The 19,844-nt window shown below is 44.1% G+C and overlaps 1 protein-coding gene across 1 annotated transcript in view; it reads left to right on the top strand.

The window, feature by feature from the left end:
• Positions 1-513: 513 nt before the first annotated feature.
• ntng2b (netrin g2b) overlaps positions 514-19,844 on the top strand; it is a gene marked incomplete at both ends in the record, with an annotated part of 54,702 nt that continues 35,371 nt past the window's right edge. The window contains 2 exons of the mRNA XM_079235326.1: positions 514-732; positions 11,880-12,523. Of these exons, the coding sequence (XP_079091452.1) occupies positions 514-732; positions 11,880-12,523 (863 nt within the window). The remainder of the gene's footprint in view (positions 733-11,879; positions 12,524-19,844) is intronic.

Here is a 19,844-nt window from a genome sequence, read left to right on the forward strand (position 1 = left end):
TGGATGTACCTGAAGACGCAGCAACTACTGCTTCGTCCTCTCCGACCGGCTCCACCGTTTTCCTGCAGGACAGCGCTCTCTGAGACATGGACCCGCGTTGACGTCGCCCACCCAACTCCCTGCAACACTATGGTTAAAGTGAATGCCGAGATTCATCTCTGTAACATTATCCGCCTCTCCACCCACCACTCATCTTCCCCAGGAAGTCAGCCGTCAAAACAAGACAGCGTCTCTCTCTCGGCTCCGTGGAGCCCGTCAGTATCTGTGAAGAGACACTGAGCCAAAGTTTTTCGACACAGTGTCCTCTTGTCATTCGGGGGCCTTTATAAGCCTGGAGGCGAGCTGTGTCAATCTATACCTGCACCTCTGCATTCACAGTCCAGCGGTATGGCGGTCGGGATGTCCACCACTTGCTTATGATTACCGCTCCATGCGCCTCACCTCTCCTCTGACCTCCGTGGCCCCCTCACCTTGTGCCGGACCCCGCTCCAAACACACCCCCCCCAGCCGGCCATGCTCCTCCAGGCCGTGTTTCTGCTGCTGCTGCACTGCTTGGCCTCCACTCTGGGCCAGTACGAACTGTGCAAGTCCCTGGTGAGCACGGATGAGGGCTCGGTGTGGGAGCAGTACGCGTGCCAGCCGAAAACCGCGTCCATGAGAGACCACATGCGGATCAAGGTGGATCCGCCCGGAATCACTTGCGGAAACCCGCCCGAGAGGTTCTGCACTTTGGTGAGTTCACGTCGGTGTCTCGTACGGCACATTTGACACCTTTTATAAAATAACTTCAAAGTGCATTTAAATATACATACATATATATATATATATATATATATATATATATATATATATATATATATATATATATATATATATATATATGTATATATATATATATATATATATATATGTATATTTTCAAAGAGCTTGAACAGAGCAAACACGTGCTTCACACCGTTAAATAGAGTTTTGAGTCAGTTTTAAGAAGCATACACGTGGAAAAACTAGAAAACTATTATTTTGGAAATCAACAAGGTCACGGGGTTATGCAATTAAGCTGAATAGTGGCAACAGTGAAAAGTAATGACAGAGATTCACACAGCGTAATTCACAGTGTCAGGGCTATAGGGAGCTAAAAGGTATGACATAAGTGCAATGACTTGGCATGACTCGACCTCCCTCAGAGAGCTACGGAGGTGTTGTTTACATTAGTATGGACTTGGCAGCCTGGGATCCGGTTTGATTAGGAGACCTCACATTTCCTCTGGTAAAATGCATATAGTGGGACCTTTTCAGTTCCAAGGACACTGAAGGGTGAGCTTGGGGAAAACTCGTTAAAATGTCTGCTCCAGCGATATTTAACACACTTTAGCCTGCAGGCTAGTTCTCATCCCAGCTAATGCAAGTGTAATAATTTGAAATGCGGGTTATAAAATCATTGTAATATTAAGAAGACTGCAATTAAGCTCTCCTCCCACCCCCCCACCGCCGCCTCTTCAGAGCAAAGTGTGAGAGACTGCAAGTTCATCCTCCTGATAATCACCCCGCTGCCACCGACTGTCCGCTCGCTGAGTTGGCCGGTATTGAAGGTGCCAGACTTGTCTAAACAGCCATGAGTCAAGAACTCACACGTGTTTCTGAAGAGTGTTTAAGCTCGTCTACATCACATCATGTCATGCTGTAAATGAGGTATTTGTATCCGGTATGACTGGAGATTTGTTACCTTAGAGCGGATTTAACAAACATCCCTCCGCCCCCAGTTTTCCTCCCTTCCTTCCTGCCTTGCAGGGAGACTATTAACAGTACTTGGGGTCATTTGACAGGAGCAGGAAAGGATATCGTGCTCCTTGGATACCTAATGGTTAATGATTTGTTTAATGTAGAGGTAGCGGAAACCTTGTCTTGAGAAAACGTCTCCGATGACTTTCTCCCGAGACGGGAGACGAACAGAGGCCAGGGGGAGAAGGGGGAGAAGGGAAGAGGGATGCTCGCTGCCATGGCGTATTGACGTCTGCCCCCTAATTGCCCTGGCCTGGAAACTTCTATAACTATGTTTCTGAGTGAGCAATGATGAAATATTGATGGGTTCCTTAATGGGCTTCCTTACAAGGGTTGGCCAGCGTCGCTCCATTCCAAGGATCCAGAGTGCCCGGCTAGGCCGACGAGAGAGAAAGAGGGACACAGGGCGGGACGGGAAGGAGTTTGGCCTTAGTCAGCACTTTCACGTCAGACGGGGGGACGTTACAGCGGAAAGTTCTGGTTCTTCTCAGGTCATCTGCGACTGTGGGGATTGAACCAGGACCCCTGCTGCACCGGCTGGGGATTTAGAGAGAATGAAGACGCTGTGAGATGAAAGTTTACTTAAGAAATGAGGGATGTCAGACTCAAATGCCGACATAATTAGAGAGCTGAGTAGGTTTAACACTGTCACTAGATCATTATTGGACAAATCGTTGCTACGTAGGGAAAATAAATTACTTTTCTGGCATGTAATTGCAATTTTTTAATAGACAATCTATGTATTTGGGGTTAGGACTTACTGTGTATTACCCGAGGACACTTCAGCAGGCAATCAAGGTTATAGAATAGAATAGAATACTTTAATGTCATTGTCAAAAACAACGAAAAACAGTTTAGCAGCTCTTACAGTAAAGACAAACATTAAAAACAACCATAGAAACATTCACAACACAAGTAGAAAGATAAATAAGTGGATCATCATAAAGGGCACGTGCCATTGAATATTGTTCAGTAGTCAGTGTTAGTGTCCTCAGGTTTTTTTTGGGGGGGGTTCTATAAATTTGACAGCCTGTGGATAAAAGCTGTTATTACACCTCCTCCGTCTTTCCTTTGGACAAACTGACGGAGTATTAGTTGAGGTTTATTGGTATACAGGTAATTTCTATTTATTTGAGCAGACTTTTTTTTCCTCTTGCCCCAGGATTTGGCAGCTTTACAGAAAAGCCGGTTTCTTATCTAATTGGTGTACTTTTACATTCACTCATTCAGCACCCCCACCAGTCAAGGGAATGTCGGGGCACTAAAAAAAAAAAAAAAAAAGACTGCATCACCCGATGCGCAGAGCTGCTCATCCTTAATAAGGCTTGAGACATACTGCGGAAGATGCTAAATAATATTTCCCCCTGCTCCTATCACTCTTTGAGTGCTACAGTGTGCTCCAAAAAACTATGGGAAAATTCACTTTTGGGGGGTTTTGATGTTGAGGCATTCTGTAGCTTCCTCTGCTTGCATAAGTTTACAGTAGTTTTTGGTCCCTCCATCTCCACAAGGATGCTTTTTTTCTTCTCCCCACTCTATGTATCTCTCTTGTTCCCTGGGAATGCAGCATCCTTCCTCCTCAGCCAAAAGGCCAGCATGTTGGCTTCTTCCAACATGACGGGCTTCCAGCACTTTGACAAAGATGCTACTGTCACTCGTGCCGCGTTAGGAGCTTCAGTAGTCTCTTTGTAGTTCCCCTGTACGATAGCTCGAGTCTCGGCTTGCAGTTGAGGATGATGGAGTAAGGATGTATGAGGGGGGGTGAGGCAGTGCGTTGCAGAGGGGGATAGCTAATGATGAGGGAGAGGTGAGGAAGATCCAAGCTTAGCTAAGCACAAAGATGAAATCAGACCACAGTTCCACACAGTAGTACACACAATGTCGATATATAAAAAAAAAAATGCTGCATTCAAAAAGCTCTCGTCGTACAGTTGTTTGTTATTTCGCTTTTCTGGTTTTGAACCGAAACCTTCAATCAACCGCCTCCCCTGGGGTCCCGGAGAACAGAGAGCAGCCGAATGCAAATGGGATGTGTGTGCATGTGTACGGGAATGTACAGTGTGCCGCGAAGCTGGCGGGGACCAGCAGGGGTGTGTGTGCGTGAAACGTGTGCACGAGTTGGCCGACTGCGCACGGTAGTATGTCTAAGAAAGACCACAAAAAAAAACATAAAAAAAAAAAAAACACACACACACACCTTCCTGTTCCACAACACATTTGCCCGTTTTAGAAGGTAGAAATCTGCCAGCTCTAAAAATAGACATGAGAAGGGAGAGAAGCTGCGCAGCAGCGGAAGGGGAGCATGCAGGAAGGGGAGGAAGATGGCAGCTGGTAGCGTGGATCAGTGCTTCCCAGACTGGGCCTATGGCCATGCTTCATACTTGCTGCCCAGTGTAGCCCCGCCATCCCCGGCTGGCCTGCCCTGCCCAGCAGTGGGGCCACTGAGTCCACGCGAACGGGCCGCCCACACCCCACGACGGGCCATCCCCGATGCACCTCCCTAGGGTAAAAGCCAGCCCAGGTGGCCAGTGTCCTAATAATACACCCTCGGAGGGGAAGTCGGGCGCAGCGGGAGCAGGTTTGACAGTGCAGGGCATAATTAACGGAGGGAACAGAGAGAAAGACACAGACAGCTCGCGAGAGAGTGACTGTACGAACAAGGGAGGTGGGGGAGGGTGTGGTGATGTAATGGCATGGCTCGCTTTCCCATTAGGACACAGTTAAAAGTGATCAGAGCGTGTTTAGATGTGTTGGCAGAACGGGAGGATAGTTATAAGTGAGATTTATCCCTGACTGAGGTGATACTAAGAGGGATTGGCCGCAGGGGCTTAGACAGCCTGAGGTGGACTTAGCAATCAGGATCTCAGGACCGACGGCTGTTTGGAGAGGAGAGGCCATACGTGTAGTGTAGTGTTTGGACACGTGTGAGAAATAGATGTGTGTGATTATTCAAAGGGACGTTTGTACCTGGGTGTTATTATCATATTTGTGTCCCGGTGTGACTATTCTTCATGATAAAATTTCACTTACCACCTCCTCTGTAGACGTTTGGGAAATACAGGCGAGTGAGCGTGAGCCTCTTAGCTTTCCAACAAAACTTCAGTGCAGCAGAATCCGTCTCAAAAATACAGACAGAAAGAAGTCTCCTGGAAATGCCTGGAGACAAGTATTTGAGAAGATTTCTGTTGATTTTAAATGTTTGAAGAGCTGTAGGAGACTCGCACTATTTGCCACTCTAGTACACGTTCCTCACATTTCCACAAGTAGAAATGTGGGATATATCAAGAACAACCTTATCTAAAAGGAGAAACCTTCCAATCAGACTCATAGGCGGATGTTTGAGATGATTTCTGTTGATCTAAAACGTTCTGGAAATCTATAGCAGACCCGTGCGCTGATTGGTGCGATTGGCATTGTTCGTCCTGGAGTCCACCGTTCCCAAAAACCTGTACGATCGAGTGAGTGAGTGAAATGTCGTTATACCAATATATTACGATAACAACAACTACCAGAATGCCAATTTAGCATCTCTAACACAGCACCTCAATAAAAGATGAAGCCCATAACATTACCGCGACTGCTTCACGGTAACGACGCCGCTTTAAATAACACGCCAAAAACCCAAAATGCATCACAGTGACATGTAGAAATGACGTGCTATTTATATGCACTCCCATGAGACCGGGTTGGTTTACAGGTCTCGGGAAGTACGACTGCATAATTTCTGAAATAAAGTCGAATGAATCCTTTTGTGGCTGCAGAGGGGCGCTGCGAGAAGTCTGATAAATTACCTCAAGTGGTGTCACATGAGTCGGCGTCGGTTGGGTCTGAAGGCTAAAAATAAAGGAAGTGAGGATCGTCGCTGCTTTAGGCTATCGGCTCAAGGCCACATTACCATAAAACACCCTCATCTCTGATTAAACGGTTGGTGGCCGTGTTGCATTGTGGGTAATATGGACACCATGTTTTGAGTGTAATATCTCTGGTTCTGCTGCTCAATGTTGACCCTCTTTTAAATATTACCCCTCATGAGTCATGAGAAGCGTATTGCTAAATCTGAGGCGTGCTCTTTAAGAAACACAAAAGGTTTAATATAAAGATCTCTGATGCACAATCCACGTCATTTCATCTCTTAAAACCCATTTCCAGCCAGTCTGCCTCCCTTTATCTACATTTCCTGCTTTGTGATTGGTTTAGATTTAAAAACAGACATCAATAAAATATAATAGCTTTTACCTGAATTCACCTCATCAGTGCACTCAAAAGAAAAGACAAAAAAGCAACTCTCTCTGATATTTTGTTCTTTTGCTGCACTGCATCGGCTGTGAGCATCACCTAATTCTCAGATAAGTTCCTAATATAACTCGTCCTGGTCCGACTGTGGCGATCTGAGCGGGATGAGCTTTGCTGCTGTTTTGGAGCAGCATGGTGTCCCCGCTCTGTCCTTCTTCTCTCCTCCTCCAGCACAGTCACACATGCCTACAGCAAACATTTACTTTTGCATGCACACACACACACACACACGCAGACATAAACAACACCCACCCACGCAAACACACACCTAAGACACATTTACACTGCCGTTAGACATTTAACAGCAAGCGAATAATCACCATTTCAAGTAATCAAAGTAAAAGGATTTTGAGCACATACACACTCATGGATGTGTACATTTTTAAGGGCAACACACAGACACAACACCTTCTCTCAGGGTAACAAGAGCCCGGTATGATGGAAACACCTAAAACAAAATAAAAGATTAACGTCATCAGTGAAAAAGCAATATCCCTTTCTCTTTGCCTCTGTGGCCTTTTTAATGGGAGGGTCATTTCATTCGATGTTTCTCCAAAACAAAATAAATTGTGTTCTCTGAGCGTGTCCCTACTTTTATTCCCCTTGCTAGCAATATAACTTAGAAACTCCTATAAGTGGAGGCAGGAATAAAGAGGAGAGAGAGGAGAGGGCAAGGTGACAGAAAATATTTTGGGGACAGAAATTGTCATAAAAGCGATGGAAGAGACGAGGAAGGGCACTCAGAGCACTATTCTCTTCATGCTTTATTTCCGTGGAAATACATAACAGCAGCTTTCATTACTGTACGCAATCGGTAATCTTTTATGACAGCCGTTGTGTTCAAACACGGAAACGACTCTCTTCTAAACGGATGTTTTCCTTCCTTTCGAGGAGGCCAGAGAGCTCCCTCACAATCAGTCCTTGTGGCCGATGCCAACGTGAGCACCTGAGGAGTTATTAATGTGTGTTTAGATATTGTTAATCCGCGAGTCAAAACAAAGGAGTCACTCATCGGCGAGGCATCGCGGCGGCTGTTGTCGTGGAGACAGAATCCCACGGAGGATAATTGCTGTAGGGGCTTAGCGGTGCGGGCCACCTGCCGCAGCAGTTGGCCGGGATCGGCGGGTGTGTGTGTGTGTGTGTGTGGGTGTGTATCCCGGTATAGTGGGCCGGGGTAGAGTGGGATAAGGAGGACAGGCCACACAAAGGGCTTAAACATAACCTCAAGCGTAAATCCGTCATGGGGGATGAAATCTTTCAGCCTATATTACAGTACATATCACCTCTACTGTAGATAATCCTAATGGGCCCGGAGAGGTGAGCGCACACTGATGAACAGCAACAAGCAGCTTTTTGACCCGATGCTCAAATCCCAAAAAGAAACAAGACATAATATATATATATATATATATATATATATATATATATATATATATATATATAGCATTGATCTTTGCTTCCCGTCTAGTTTTGGGAATTCGCCTGCAAACAAACACACTTTCTCAGAAGCACGAACGCGAGCACGCTCAAGCAGCTAGCGCATAGGGAGTGTGTGTCGTATCTGGGACAGTGTGACAGTGCGATCATTTTCAATAGGATTTGTAGGTCGAGGGTCATCTCCAGAACAACAGCCTACTAATCCAGTCCCGTGTGTGTAAACGTGTGTCTGGACTGAGGTCAGGGGATGCACTAATGGAGGGAACCAAAGCAGCGAGGCCGCTGCGGTACGGAGTAGCTTTCAAGCTAACAGCAGCACGCAAACGTACTCATCGTCTAATTCTTTCTTTCTTTTTTCCGGTTGCAGTTGTTTATGAGCATCGTAGATTATCATCCTGAATGCGTTCCTGCCAACAGTGATCTCTATCCGAGTCGGTGCAATGGAGATAATTGGGTTATCAGATAGAGGACAATGCTACGACATCGCTGCAGCGAGGAGAGAGATAGATTATCTGCCGGTTTCGGTGCAGAGATCCTGTATTTTCACGTGCATTATGATCCTGTACAGTGTACAGTGTCTTCCGTGCTGTACAGCTTCCCTCAGCACCGGCTCAGCGTTTGCTTATGTTTGGAGTTTTCCCACTCTGCACTGTCACCATAAATCAGATGATTTACAATCTCAGCCTCCCAGGATTGTAACTTTTGCTTTTGTTATTAGACCGCTAGAGTGGCTCTGACTGACTGCTCACTTTCCCCTCGGTGCAGTCCGACGATGTTATTCAAAAGGCGGAACTGTCTGCTGCTTCTTGGCAAGAAAGAGACAAGCGAGAGAGCAAAACGTCTGAAAAAGAAGCGGCGACACGCGATCCGCACGCGCACGGTGCGTCGATATTATGCAGTATTGCTTTCACGTTAGAGCTTACATCATACGGGAGAAACTGCAGTTCAAAGTGATACTCCATCCAAAATCTTTTGAGTATTGAACAATCAGCCTTTGTAGGCTTGAAAGGTTGCTGGAGAAAGTCGGGTCAGCTTGTTACGATGGAAAAGCATTAAAAACATCCACTGAAACCTCTGAAACTTCTTCATAAGCCACTCTCCATATGTCACAAACACTCACATCTCCTCCAAAATGGATATAAATACACAACTTGAGTCTCGATCCTCCTTTCCAAAAACCTTTATTAATCAAGGATGAAAGCACAAACTATACACAGCAAACTTTAACGCCTTTAAGGGGTGACTCTTTGATACTCAAGAGATTGATTTTTGGGGAAATATCACTAAACAGTCATTATGCAATCTAATTCTGCCGAAAGCAGATGCAGCATTACGTTATATTTATGCTCCATCAATTTATGTAATTCTCAGTGTAACTTCAGGATCTTCAGTCATAAGCCATAATTTGATAAATGTCTAAGTAGGTGAGTGAATCTTATGCATCCCTCTAATCGGAGTAAGCACAGATCTGCGTGAAACATTTCTTTCTTTATTGCCAGGATTTTTGTCCATTAAGACGCGTCTTTCTGTGAATCTTCCTCGAGTTTAATGTTTTTTTTTTTATGGTTTAGAAATCTCCAGACGTAGGGAAAGAAAAGGCACATTAATCAAGTGTATTATCATCAGGGTCTGTATTTATCTTCAATTCTTGGGAATCAAGAGAAAGATAAAAGGGACTATGTGCTTTTAAAATAAAAGGCTTTTCATCAAACCTAGGTCATTAAAAAGCTGTTAAATTCAAGAGCGCTCCAGAGGTCTTTCAAATCGGTTAACATAGCTAAGTGGCTGTAACTGAGACACACACCTTCTGTTTAGAAAAGATCTTACAAAATATAATTGGTCATGATGAGTAAGATGTTAACTGAAGCAACATGTATAATTCAGAATTCACTTTTAATGCATCTTAACCGTCTTTGTTTCCATTTATACACTATACTCTATCAATAGTTCACAAAAATATTAGATAGTTGTTAATCGCTACTGGGGATATTAAAGATTTTACATGAATAAAAATATGTTTTTGCTGAATAATATCACTATAATGCCGACTAAAATGCAAGGGGCAGGTGTAACGTAAATCCTTGTCTCCGATTGGCTGTTCCTGCTCTGAGCGTGATCAATCATGTGATCACTCGCGGGCTGCTCTTAAAGGTTACCATTACTCTTCGCTGTTAGGAGGAGTGCGTTGTTTAGGAACAGTCTTATTATTCACTTTTTTTACACCCAATTGTTTCGAGCATTCTTGAGTGTAATTCTCGACAAAGTCACTGACATACCGAACGGGATTTGTTTTAATTCATTACATCTATTGAAGTAAATCTTTTCTTTCTGCACCAAACAGAATTTGGAGATGAGCTGGTCTTAAACAGTGCAATGAGAAGCAGGAATAAAACTGAAATAAATAATGAAAGGAACTAAACAGAGAAGAAAGAGGAAGAAGAGGTGGAGGTGGAAGAAAAAAGGAGGATATTTTAAGACGTACTCTGCACTCCATCAAGAGCTTGTTAAGAATGCAGTGAAAAAGAATATTGGATTCCCAATAAATAAAAGAAGAAGGATAACATATGAAAATGTAACCAGTTAGTGTGGGAAAACAGGAGAGGGGATTTGAAGCACAGCAGAGTGGAAACTTCACAGGCATCCGCAGCTAATTCTTAACCTAAATAAAATGTACATATTGTATTTAGAGGAGAAAACAGTGACAGATTTTCAAACTGCGTCATCTTTGCCATGACTCAGTTGAACTGCGTCAAACTGTGCAATGGCAAAGATGGAAATGACAGTTTTGGGGCTTTGATTTGAAATAAGCCAGTGGCTGTGTGTTATAAAGTGAATAGTTGGACGAAGAATACAAATAGTGATTCCTTTGATGAATGACTGATTAAAAATCAGAGAAATTAATAACTACTTATCAGCGTAATTGGTACATCCTGAGGGCGGGACGAGCCTTCTGAATGTGATCAATCTAAAAAACAATCTAAACAGCGTCAGGACTGGGTTTTTTTAAAACAAATTAAGCACCAGGAGAGATGACTGTGAGGATCTCTGGGATTTCTTTGTGTAAATATGTAACTCCTGCGGTGATGTGGATGCCAGACAACTGGCTTACAACATCAGTTTGACTGAAATGTCTGGAAACGTCTCAATATGACGAGCCAGCGACGGTGTGGGAAACTTATCTAAGAGGAAGGATGTTCAATTTCACAAAGTGTGGGGACAACGCTCAACAAAGGTCACGGGAGGTAGACATGTTTTGCAACATGGAAATACGCTAATCTGAATAAGCCAATAATGAAATTAGTCCTGAGATCTCCTGACGGGGAGTGAGAGGCAATTATCTCACTCTGCCACTAGAAAGAGGTTCTGTGTGAGGAGTGCGAACAATCCTGTTGACTTCCGAGTTCTGTAAAGGGGCTTAAAAGTCTTGGCATCACTAGAAGAGGAGGATCAATTCTCTGGAGTTAAAAGTGCAGCAGCACTCTGCTGTCTATGCAAAGACAGTGACGATGCACGATCCTCTTGACCTTCACACTTCCTGTTGTGGTGTTTGCCAAGTTTACTTTTAAGCTCTCGGTCCCTCGGTGCCTTGGCGGGGAGTTGAAGGCACTCCTCATTTAGATACACGGCATCCTTTGTGGGAACAAAAATATGGACGTTTTTTGGGGGGAGACAAAGTACTGACTATGCTCATTGCTCGCATATAGGGTAAAGATCTATACTTATATTGGGTCGAGAAATTGGGATACAAATACAAAGACATCTTGTTTTCTCACAAATTGAGAGGCTGCAAAGTCAGTTTGAAGCTTGATTACCAAATGGGCAAAGCAAGCAGCCATGGACCGCAAAGGACCCATGTTTACTTTGTGCCTATTATTTTGGAGTAATTGAATTAATTTAACAAAAAATGTCGCTGTATTTTAACTGGTAGAGCAGTTAAGCGGTCCTTAATGCTTCATGTCGTCCCCTCTCCCGCCCCCCATTACTGACTAGCACTATCCAATAAAGGCATAAAAAAACAGAATTATTTGGTAGGGGAATATGCACCATCAAAGGACATAAATTACAACGAGCTAACAACATGCAAAACTGAGGACGGTTAATATTCCGGCATTGTAGCACTTTCCGGTTTCTGGAGTTGTGGGCAAAATGTAATTAAACTGCCCTGTGTAGTCTTCTGTGTGCTCTGTTAATGATGGGTACTTAACAGCAACAGGGCGCATACACAATGCACAAAGAGTCGAGGCAACTGGGAGTTCCCAAAGCTTAACTTTGTCCAACGGCCTCCTAAAAAGTGAATATACATCATATTACAATAGGATATTAATCCTCAAACCCTGACTGTATTACTGCTCCGTCATCCTCTCTTTTAGGAGAACCCATACCTGTGCAGTGATGAGTGCGACGCCTCCAACCCGGACTTGGCCCACCCGCCTCAGCTGATGCAGGACAAAGAGCGCAACAGCCTGCTCACCTACTGGCAGACCGTCACATGGAGGCGGCACCCAGAGCCCCTGCTGGCCAACATCTCCATGTCCTGGAACAAGACCCTGGAGCTCACAGACGACGTCCTGATCACCTTTGAGTACGGCCGTCCCACTATCATGGTGCTGGATAAGTCCATGGACCACGGACGCTCATGGCAGCCGTACCAGTACTACGCCGACGACTGCATGGACGCCTTCAACATTCCAGCCAAGCGCGTGCAAGACCTCTCGCCCGCCAACATCACGCGGGTCATCTGCACCGAGCAGTTCTCGCGCTGGGTCGGCTCCAAGAACGACAAGAACGTGAAGTTCGAGGTGCGGGCGCGCTTTTCTGTGTTCGCAGGACAGCGGCTACAGAACATGGACAGCCTGTACACTCGCATGGAAAGTATGAAGGGACTGAGGGACTTCTTCACCTTCACCAACCTGAGGATGAGGCTCCTCAGGCCCGCCCTCGGAGGCACCTATGTCCAGAGAGACAACCTGCTGAAGTACTTCTATGCCATCTCCAACATCGAGGTACCGGCAAGGTGAGGGTCAATGCTGTTTTGATGATTTTTCATTTTTGTTGACATTTTCATACATATATTAGGAGATTATTCAATTGCAAAGGTGATTATGGTGTGTAGCTGCATTCTTGCATCACCCACATCTTCCCTAAAGGCCCCTTTACACTGAAAACCGTTTGAGTCGATCCAAAACATCCATATCATATGATCCTTGCTCGTATACTTTTTCCCCCCATTTACATCGCATTCTTGACACGCCCCGAATTGATCTCATGCAGTCCGACACAGATTGCGACTAAAATCGCATTAGACACATTTCGCACAGTGTGACATGCAATAAACATACACTGACAGTGTCAGGAGAACGTTGCACACCTTTCGGGTCCAAAAGTGAAAGCGATTTCACGGGGACTATTTCTCCAGCAGGAAGTAGATTCAATGAAAACTATTTACAGTTTTCAAAGTGTCAATTTTCAGAGCTTTTAGAGCCACTAACAGGATTTCCGCTTCTACAATGGAATTGCATATGTATATATATATATATATATATATATATATATATGTATATATATATATATATATATATATATATATATTTATACACAGTATATATATATGTTGCCTAAAGTAATGCTCATTTAAACATGAAAGACAATTTGCAAAGCAGTATTCACGTGTATTCATCTACTGAAATGACACCACCCAATACTTATCAATAACAAAATACAGCAGATCACACATATGAATCCTCACCCAACCTGCATATTGTTGAATGTCTTTTCTCACACACACATGACGTACAAAAGGAAAGCCACCTGGTGCTGAACAACCCGTCTGGTCCGACACTCACGCAAACACACTGGCACACAGCCTCTCTGATCTGAGGGCGTTAAAAGCGACCCTATCTCTCTCTCAACATGAATCCCGGTCCGCCTGTCACCGGCCCGAGAGGACAATGATTAATGACAGAAACATATGGCCTCGGTGGTCTAACGTAAACCGCCATCCACATTCTGCCAGCGGAGCCCGGGAAGCCTTACATGGCAACTTTGTGACAGTGAAGGATGCTCGGGGCCGTCACGCGCCTGCTTAGCATCAACAAGCCATCTCTCCTACCTTTAAGAATTATCATTCCAATCAATACGGGAGGCTGACATTTGAATGGTATTTAACATCCGTGTTGGGATGGCCTGGAACGGAAGGAAGGAATGTGTGTGTGTATATGTGTGTGTGTGTGTGATGGGGATGGTGGGTGAAAAGGGGGAAAAGTGAAAATGGGCGACTTTTTGAGGGGCGTTTGCTGATGTGGGCGTCTTGTTTGTATGTGTGTGTGTGTGAAGTCGAGGTATGGGGGTTGTTTGATGAAGTCCTGAGTGGATGCTGACACAGCACACACACACACACACACACACACACACACACACACACACACACACACACACATATCCCTCTCGCACTGTGAAACGGGCATGCAGGTATTGATCACAGCCACTTTTCAGGCTCAGCACAGAATCAGAGAGGAGGGGGTTCATCGCCACGCCAGAACCTCCACTGCAACTATCACATTTAATAATCAACCATGCCTGAATAGAAATATGTGTGCTTATTTCTTTATTTAGCAGTCCACAAGTGCGCCACATCTAAGAATGTATCATCCATCTCTAATTCCCTGCTGTGCCGCTTTGCTTGAAACTCTCCCCCTTACATACACTGTTAAGCTCCCAAAAATTCCTCTTCATTTTTTTTTTTACACTTCCAGAGAGAACTTTCTTGATTCCTCTCCTCATCCAGAGAGCAGAGCTAATGGCTGGTGGCAGCTGAAGATAGTGTCAGTAGGTGCTGGATCTGGTAACAGAGGATCCAAATTTAGCCCCGTGGAGATGACTGAGGCCAGTCCGTCTTCCGCCCCGGCCACCCACACCTCCCGTAACATAATCACTAATCAATAAGTTATTCTGGGCAGCCAGCAGGAGTATTAGGTGATAGTGGTGGGGGGTCTTCAACAGTACAGTACAATCAAGAGTGTCTGACGCTTACGGCTGGGAAATTGATTTTAGGGAGCGAGACGATTAGTCAATGTTCCCTGGACAAAAGGCTAAGCTATTTCATCTCATCTCATCTGGCCTTAGTAACATATTGGGATTTCCAATGCTTAAAATTTGAATAATGAATATTCCGCTCCGCTGGTGCTCCGGCGGGGACGGCACGCTGAAATGGGTTTTATATGATCAAGACCGAATGGCAGTGTACCGCAGGTCGCCACGGTAATGAGATATGCTGGTGTTATCGATGGAGAGAGGGTTGTAGTCACTTCCTGGCCGTATTGTATGTCCCCGGGCCTCGAGCGGCGGCTCTCTTGCCGAACCCGGTTAAAAGTAATTATTATTAGTTTACTCTTCTTAATGACCTGCGTTGAGCCTGGATAGAGACAGCGTCCTTTTCTCATCAACCAGTGTAAGATGTTACCTCTGTGAGACGCGTCTCTTTTCTCCGACGCTGCATTGTCGCTGGGCTGTAAAGAGCTGGCGCAGGTATGTGAGGAGGCAGGCGCTCAGGGCTAAATAGTGCTGCTTTATCAATAAAAACGTAACCCGATAGGCCATTAAGTGCGAACGCAGGGCCGCTCAGTTTGATAGGAGGGAGGTTGTAAATTTAGATTTGTGGACGCGATGGAAACACTCAGCAAACTGGTTCTTGAGAGAGTTGCGGGAGGACATTCAGAGCGGAGGGCAGCCAAAGGTCAAACGGAGGGGAAGGAGGCAAAGTCAGATTGGATAGAGTCGATGGAATGGTATTATACGATTCAGCGTCACTCACTTTGTGCTGCAAAGTTCTCCCGGGGTTAACTGTAATGAGCTACAGTACCGGCTACAATATCACCTCCAAGCCAAGGTGTTTGGGGTCCTGAAAGCCTTTGGCTCAATGCTCATATTACAGGCTATATTCAACCCTCAGATGTGGCCATTTCCATATCACGGACAGATGGGCCACGGGAAAGCCATCTCTCCAACAATCAAAGATAGAGTAGCAAAGCCTCAACTCTATCATCATTTACATCAGTGAAATCCTATTCACCGGGAAGCTCGACTCATAAGCGGAGCTCTCAGATTCCCCCTCATTCATTGGACCTCCATCTCTCCATCCCTGTTCCCTCTGTCCCATCTGTCAGCCGCCCCGCTGGACTGCGGAGTGGGCTATAGGCCCGCCGTAGTCTGCATTATGGATTAGTCATGGGGTCATGGATTGGGCCATTTTAATGAAATAAGCAGCAGGTCGTACGATGGGTCTTTATAATGGAATAAAGGAAAGGCTGTAAGCTCAGGAAGAGCCAACTAAGTGGATTAGGGCCAAGATGGGGAGAAGGAGATGGAGCAGAGTGAGGGGGAAGACAAAGTCTGCATCGTTTTTCTCCCCTGGCTGGTAATCGCTGCAGCATCAGGCCTTCTTCTCCCCGACGGCTCAATTTGATTTGATTGGCTGACGGAGTAAAAATGACATTTAAGTATGCGGAGTGTCTCTTACTCAGAGCAAGGAATGTATTATTATTATTAGCAGCACATGTACATTATATACTGTTGATGTCACCGACAATGATCATTTCTCAATTGACATTCGCATTAGAGCGATAATAAAAAGTACGTTAGATCTTGTCACGTTTTATTAGAAAAGCCACTGTTAGCGATTGAGGCGATCAATATTTTTCAAATATCAGTGTGAGTATATTGATTTTTTTGAAAATTGTTTTTTTCCTAATTGGCTTAAACTACTGAACAAACTGTGGAGGTGGAAAGAAAATCGGTTTCCCAGCCGAGCCACGGTCGGAATAAAAATGTATCAGGGTAACAACGAAGTAGTAGAGCCAGTGTGGATTCATTTCTCAGCAAACTGACGGGAAGTTATGTGATTAATAGTGTCACTTTTTTGCTGAAGTTCTGTTGCAATTTCTAACAAGAATTTCATCACAATCCAATCTTTTTTTTGCCAATCCAACATTATTTAAAGTGGTGGACCAGATGACATCACCGCTGCAGCCGTTAGCCTGCTAAAAAGTGTATTACAAATATTAACGCCTCCATTAATACTAATGCTACAAGCAACACACAGCAACACAGTGATTTAGTTTACTTTCCCACCAAATTACATTTGATAGGCCCGTCTTGTCTAAAGGCCTTACCTTTTATCAACAACTAATTGTTTTCCAGTAGTGAAAATGAGTTAAGGGCAGATCTGCCAGAAAAGGAGCCACAAAAATACTAATGACACTCAGAGTGTTTTTACATGGTCGTGTTGTTTCATGCCTGCTCGACTCATTAATCTGTTCCTCTCAGTGCCATCCCGGCCCACCTGCTGGCAGAGCTAATGTGCTGAGAGGTTTAAGCTCTCCATCAGACTGGCACCGAAAACTTTACTGCTGTTCAGAAGCATGTTGCAGAGAACGGACAGTCAAAGCGGATTTTTAGCCCTTCTTTTTTTTAATATTTCAGTAGGTGTTCTTATTTGTCTGTTTGTATCATGACAGCCAGAGCAGCAGAAATCCTTTGTAAGATTTAAACAAACACAATGTGCAACTCTAGTCATGAGTATTATGTTTTTAATAAAAATTAAAAAGATTTATTTCAGCATTTAGCAAAAAAGTTCGGTATCACTTAATGACTAAATGCTATTTAGCATTAGTAAAGCATGAGTAAACACTTAACTCATCATTTATAAAGCATTGTTCCAACATGAACACTCATTAGTAACTCAGTATTATGCAATTCATAAACAGTTATAAACTAATTAGTTACTAGTGAGTGTTAATGTTGAAACAATGCTTTATAAATGATGAATTAAGTGTTTACTCATGCTTTACTATTGCTAAATAGTGTGTAGATATTATTAAGTGTTAACAAAAGTTAATTTGTAAAAGAAAATTGAAAGCAAAAGGTATTCAAATATTCAAGACAGCCTTTCCGTACGTCTCTGGAATCTTTCCGTTCAGCCGACGTTGCACATTTCCGTGTGATCTGTAGGTCCCGTTTCCACCTGGTATTAACATGTGATCATACCTGCACATTCCATCTGGATAATGACCTCTGAAGGGCTTCTGCACACCTGGGATAAATAAGTGTTATCTTTATCTCAATTCTGCCTGCATTGTGATTAGATCTAATTATGTAAATTATTAAGGCTCAGCTGGCGGACTCGCCCACAAATATGTCTCAGGTCAAGTCAAGCCATGCAACGGACATTAATTTTTTAGATGACTTTTGGCGAGGGACTACTAAAGCTGCTGCTGCTCATGCAGCTTCTACTGGGTTTGTTTAACTCACCAGGAAGACAGTTGTTTCTATTTTTGGAATGTGTAACGTGAGAATTTACTTTTCAGTGAATACATCACCGTGCGGTTGGGCCACACATTTTTAACACATCTATCATCATTTTTCATTACACTGCTCGTGTGTTTCGCATGTAAAATATCTAGAAATCATAATAATATAAGCTTGAAAACAATTTTTTTCTGATTTTCAAAGTGACCAGAAGACGCCAGTCAGGCCACATTTACACCTGATATTAACATGTTAGCTGTATCTGGATACATTATGTGGGTTATGACCCAGAAGCCTTGGCATTTAGAAATTATACTAATAAAAGTGATCAGTTTCTCGATTCTGCCCATATTGTGATCGGCTATGATTGAATACTGATGAAAATCCAGATGTGGTCTGGCCAATCCGATAGCAGCAGATTACAACCTGTCCTGAGTGCATTTACACTTTGCATTGAAATGTGTTTTTTTTTTTAGATAGGATCTCCAGAAACAGATGTAAACCGGATAAAAGGGTAACTTATACATGCCCCATGTGGAGCCCCATCTGGATCCGTTTTATTGAGATTAAATAAAACCATAACCTGCTCTGCAAATATCTTGATTGTGAACCAGAGACAGTGGTTCCCAACGTGGGGGTCAGGACCTCAACGAACCGTAAGAAAACAACTCTACGAGGTTACAAGACGATTAGAAGGGAAATCTATTTTACACATCGTCCTAAAATCCTGTCACTGAATATTACAAGCTGTTGTTTGTGTTTTGCCGCTGAGCCTTTAAACGCATTAATCAGTTACTCCAGCTGGACTTCAAGGATCTTAAACACGCTCACCAACGCAGCAGCCCCCTGCTCTATTTTCAACTCGGTTTGAATCCCCACTTAAGAGTTGCATTGTGGGTATGTCGGCGCCAGGCTTTGACAAGGTAGAAGAAGAATATCTGATTTTCATACTTGAAAAAAGAAAATGTCCATTGTGTGAGTAGTCAAATAAAATAGGGCAGAAAAAAAAAATAATCAGAGCAGTTGCTACAAGAAACTAAACACTCAAATAATCATGTGCTAAAAAACTATAACTATAATTCAAATTGTAACAGCAGCGTGCTCATTTAAAGTTTGAAATGGGAAACCTTCAGTAACCCCGATCCATACTTTTGCAGTCACGCCGCCTCCTGAAGGATGGACTAATTAGACTCTGAGTTGTGGCCGGTTTCAAAGGTTTATTGTGGTTCTGGAAGCATTAATCTGTGTGGCCTGGAGGCTTGTCCATCATCTCCACCGGAGAACAAGGAAGAACAGATGCCTCTCCTCTGCTCCCTTTATGGAGCCTCCAGTCTTTTTGTGTGCTTGGTTATCCATGTAGGGTGACTTTGACTTTGGAGACTGTCACCACTATTTTTTTTTTTTTAAACTACACCAAAGTTTTCTTGCGTGTCCTTTACCCGAGTGAAGGTGAGAGGATGGAAGGTATAAGCCTGGATCAGGGGGAGAGGGAGAGGAAGAAAAGAGGGAGGCAGATGATGGATTAACTCCTAGTTTCATGGGACTAGCTGGGGTGTGTGATTTTGTGATGAATGATGTGAGGTGTGATGCTCTGTAAATATTATTCTCCAGTTCACACAGCCGCCACAGAGCAGAGTAACAGTCTCCGTCTTTTCCACCCTCGGTTGAAAACTTCCCCCGTCTATTCTGTTTCAAGAGAAAACCGCTTTGCACTTGAATACTGCCAGCTTCTCCCTCATGAATGAAATGTACGCTGCACACTTGATGTGTGATGATGTGTGTGTGTGTGTGTGTGTGTGTGTGTGTTCTCGCCAAAGACAGGAAACCTTCATGCGTGGTCCCTCCCACCCCGTTCAGACTCCTCCCCTCCGAGCTCCTCTTCCTCCAAGGCAGCCGAGGCTCGGAAACAGATCACTTTTTAAATCATTCATGAGCACTCCCCAGAAAAGAAAGGCATGCAGAAAGCTGAGGGACCGCAATGAGGAATGTGTCATTGTTCCTCTCATATGCCATGATTTATGACACAATGGTTG

This window comes from Taurulus bubalis (assembly GCF_910589615.1).
Source record: "Taurulus bubalis genome assembly, chromosome: 19".
Classification (NCBI taxonomy): Eukaryota; Metazoa; Chordata; class Actinopteri; order Perciformes; family Cottidae; genus Taurulus; species Taurulus bubalis.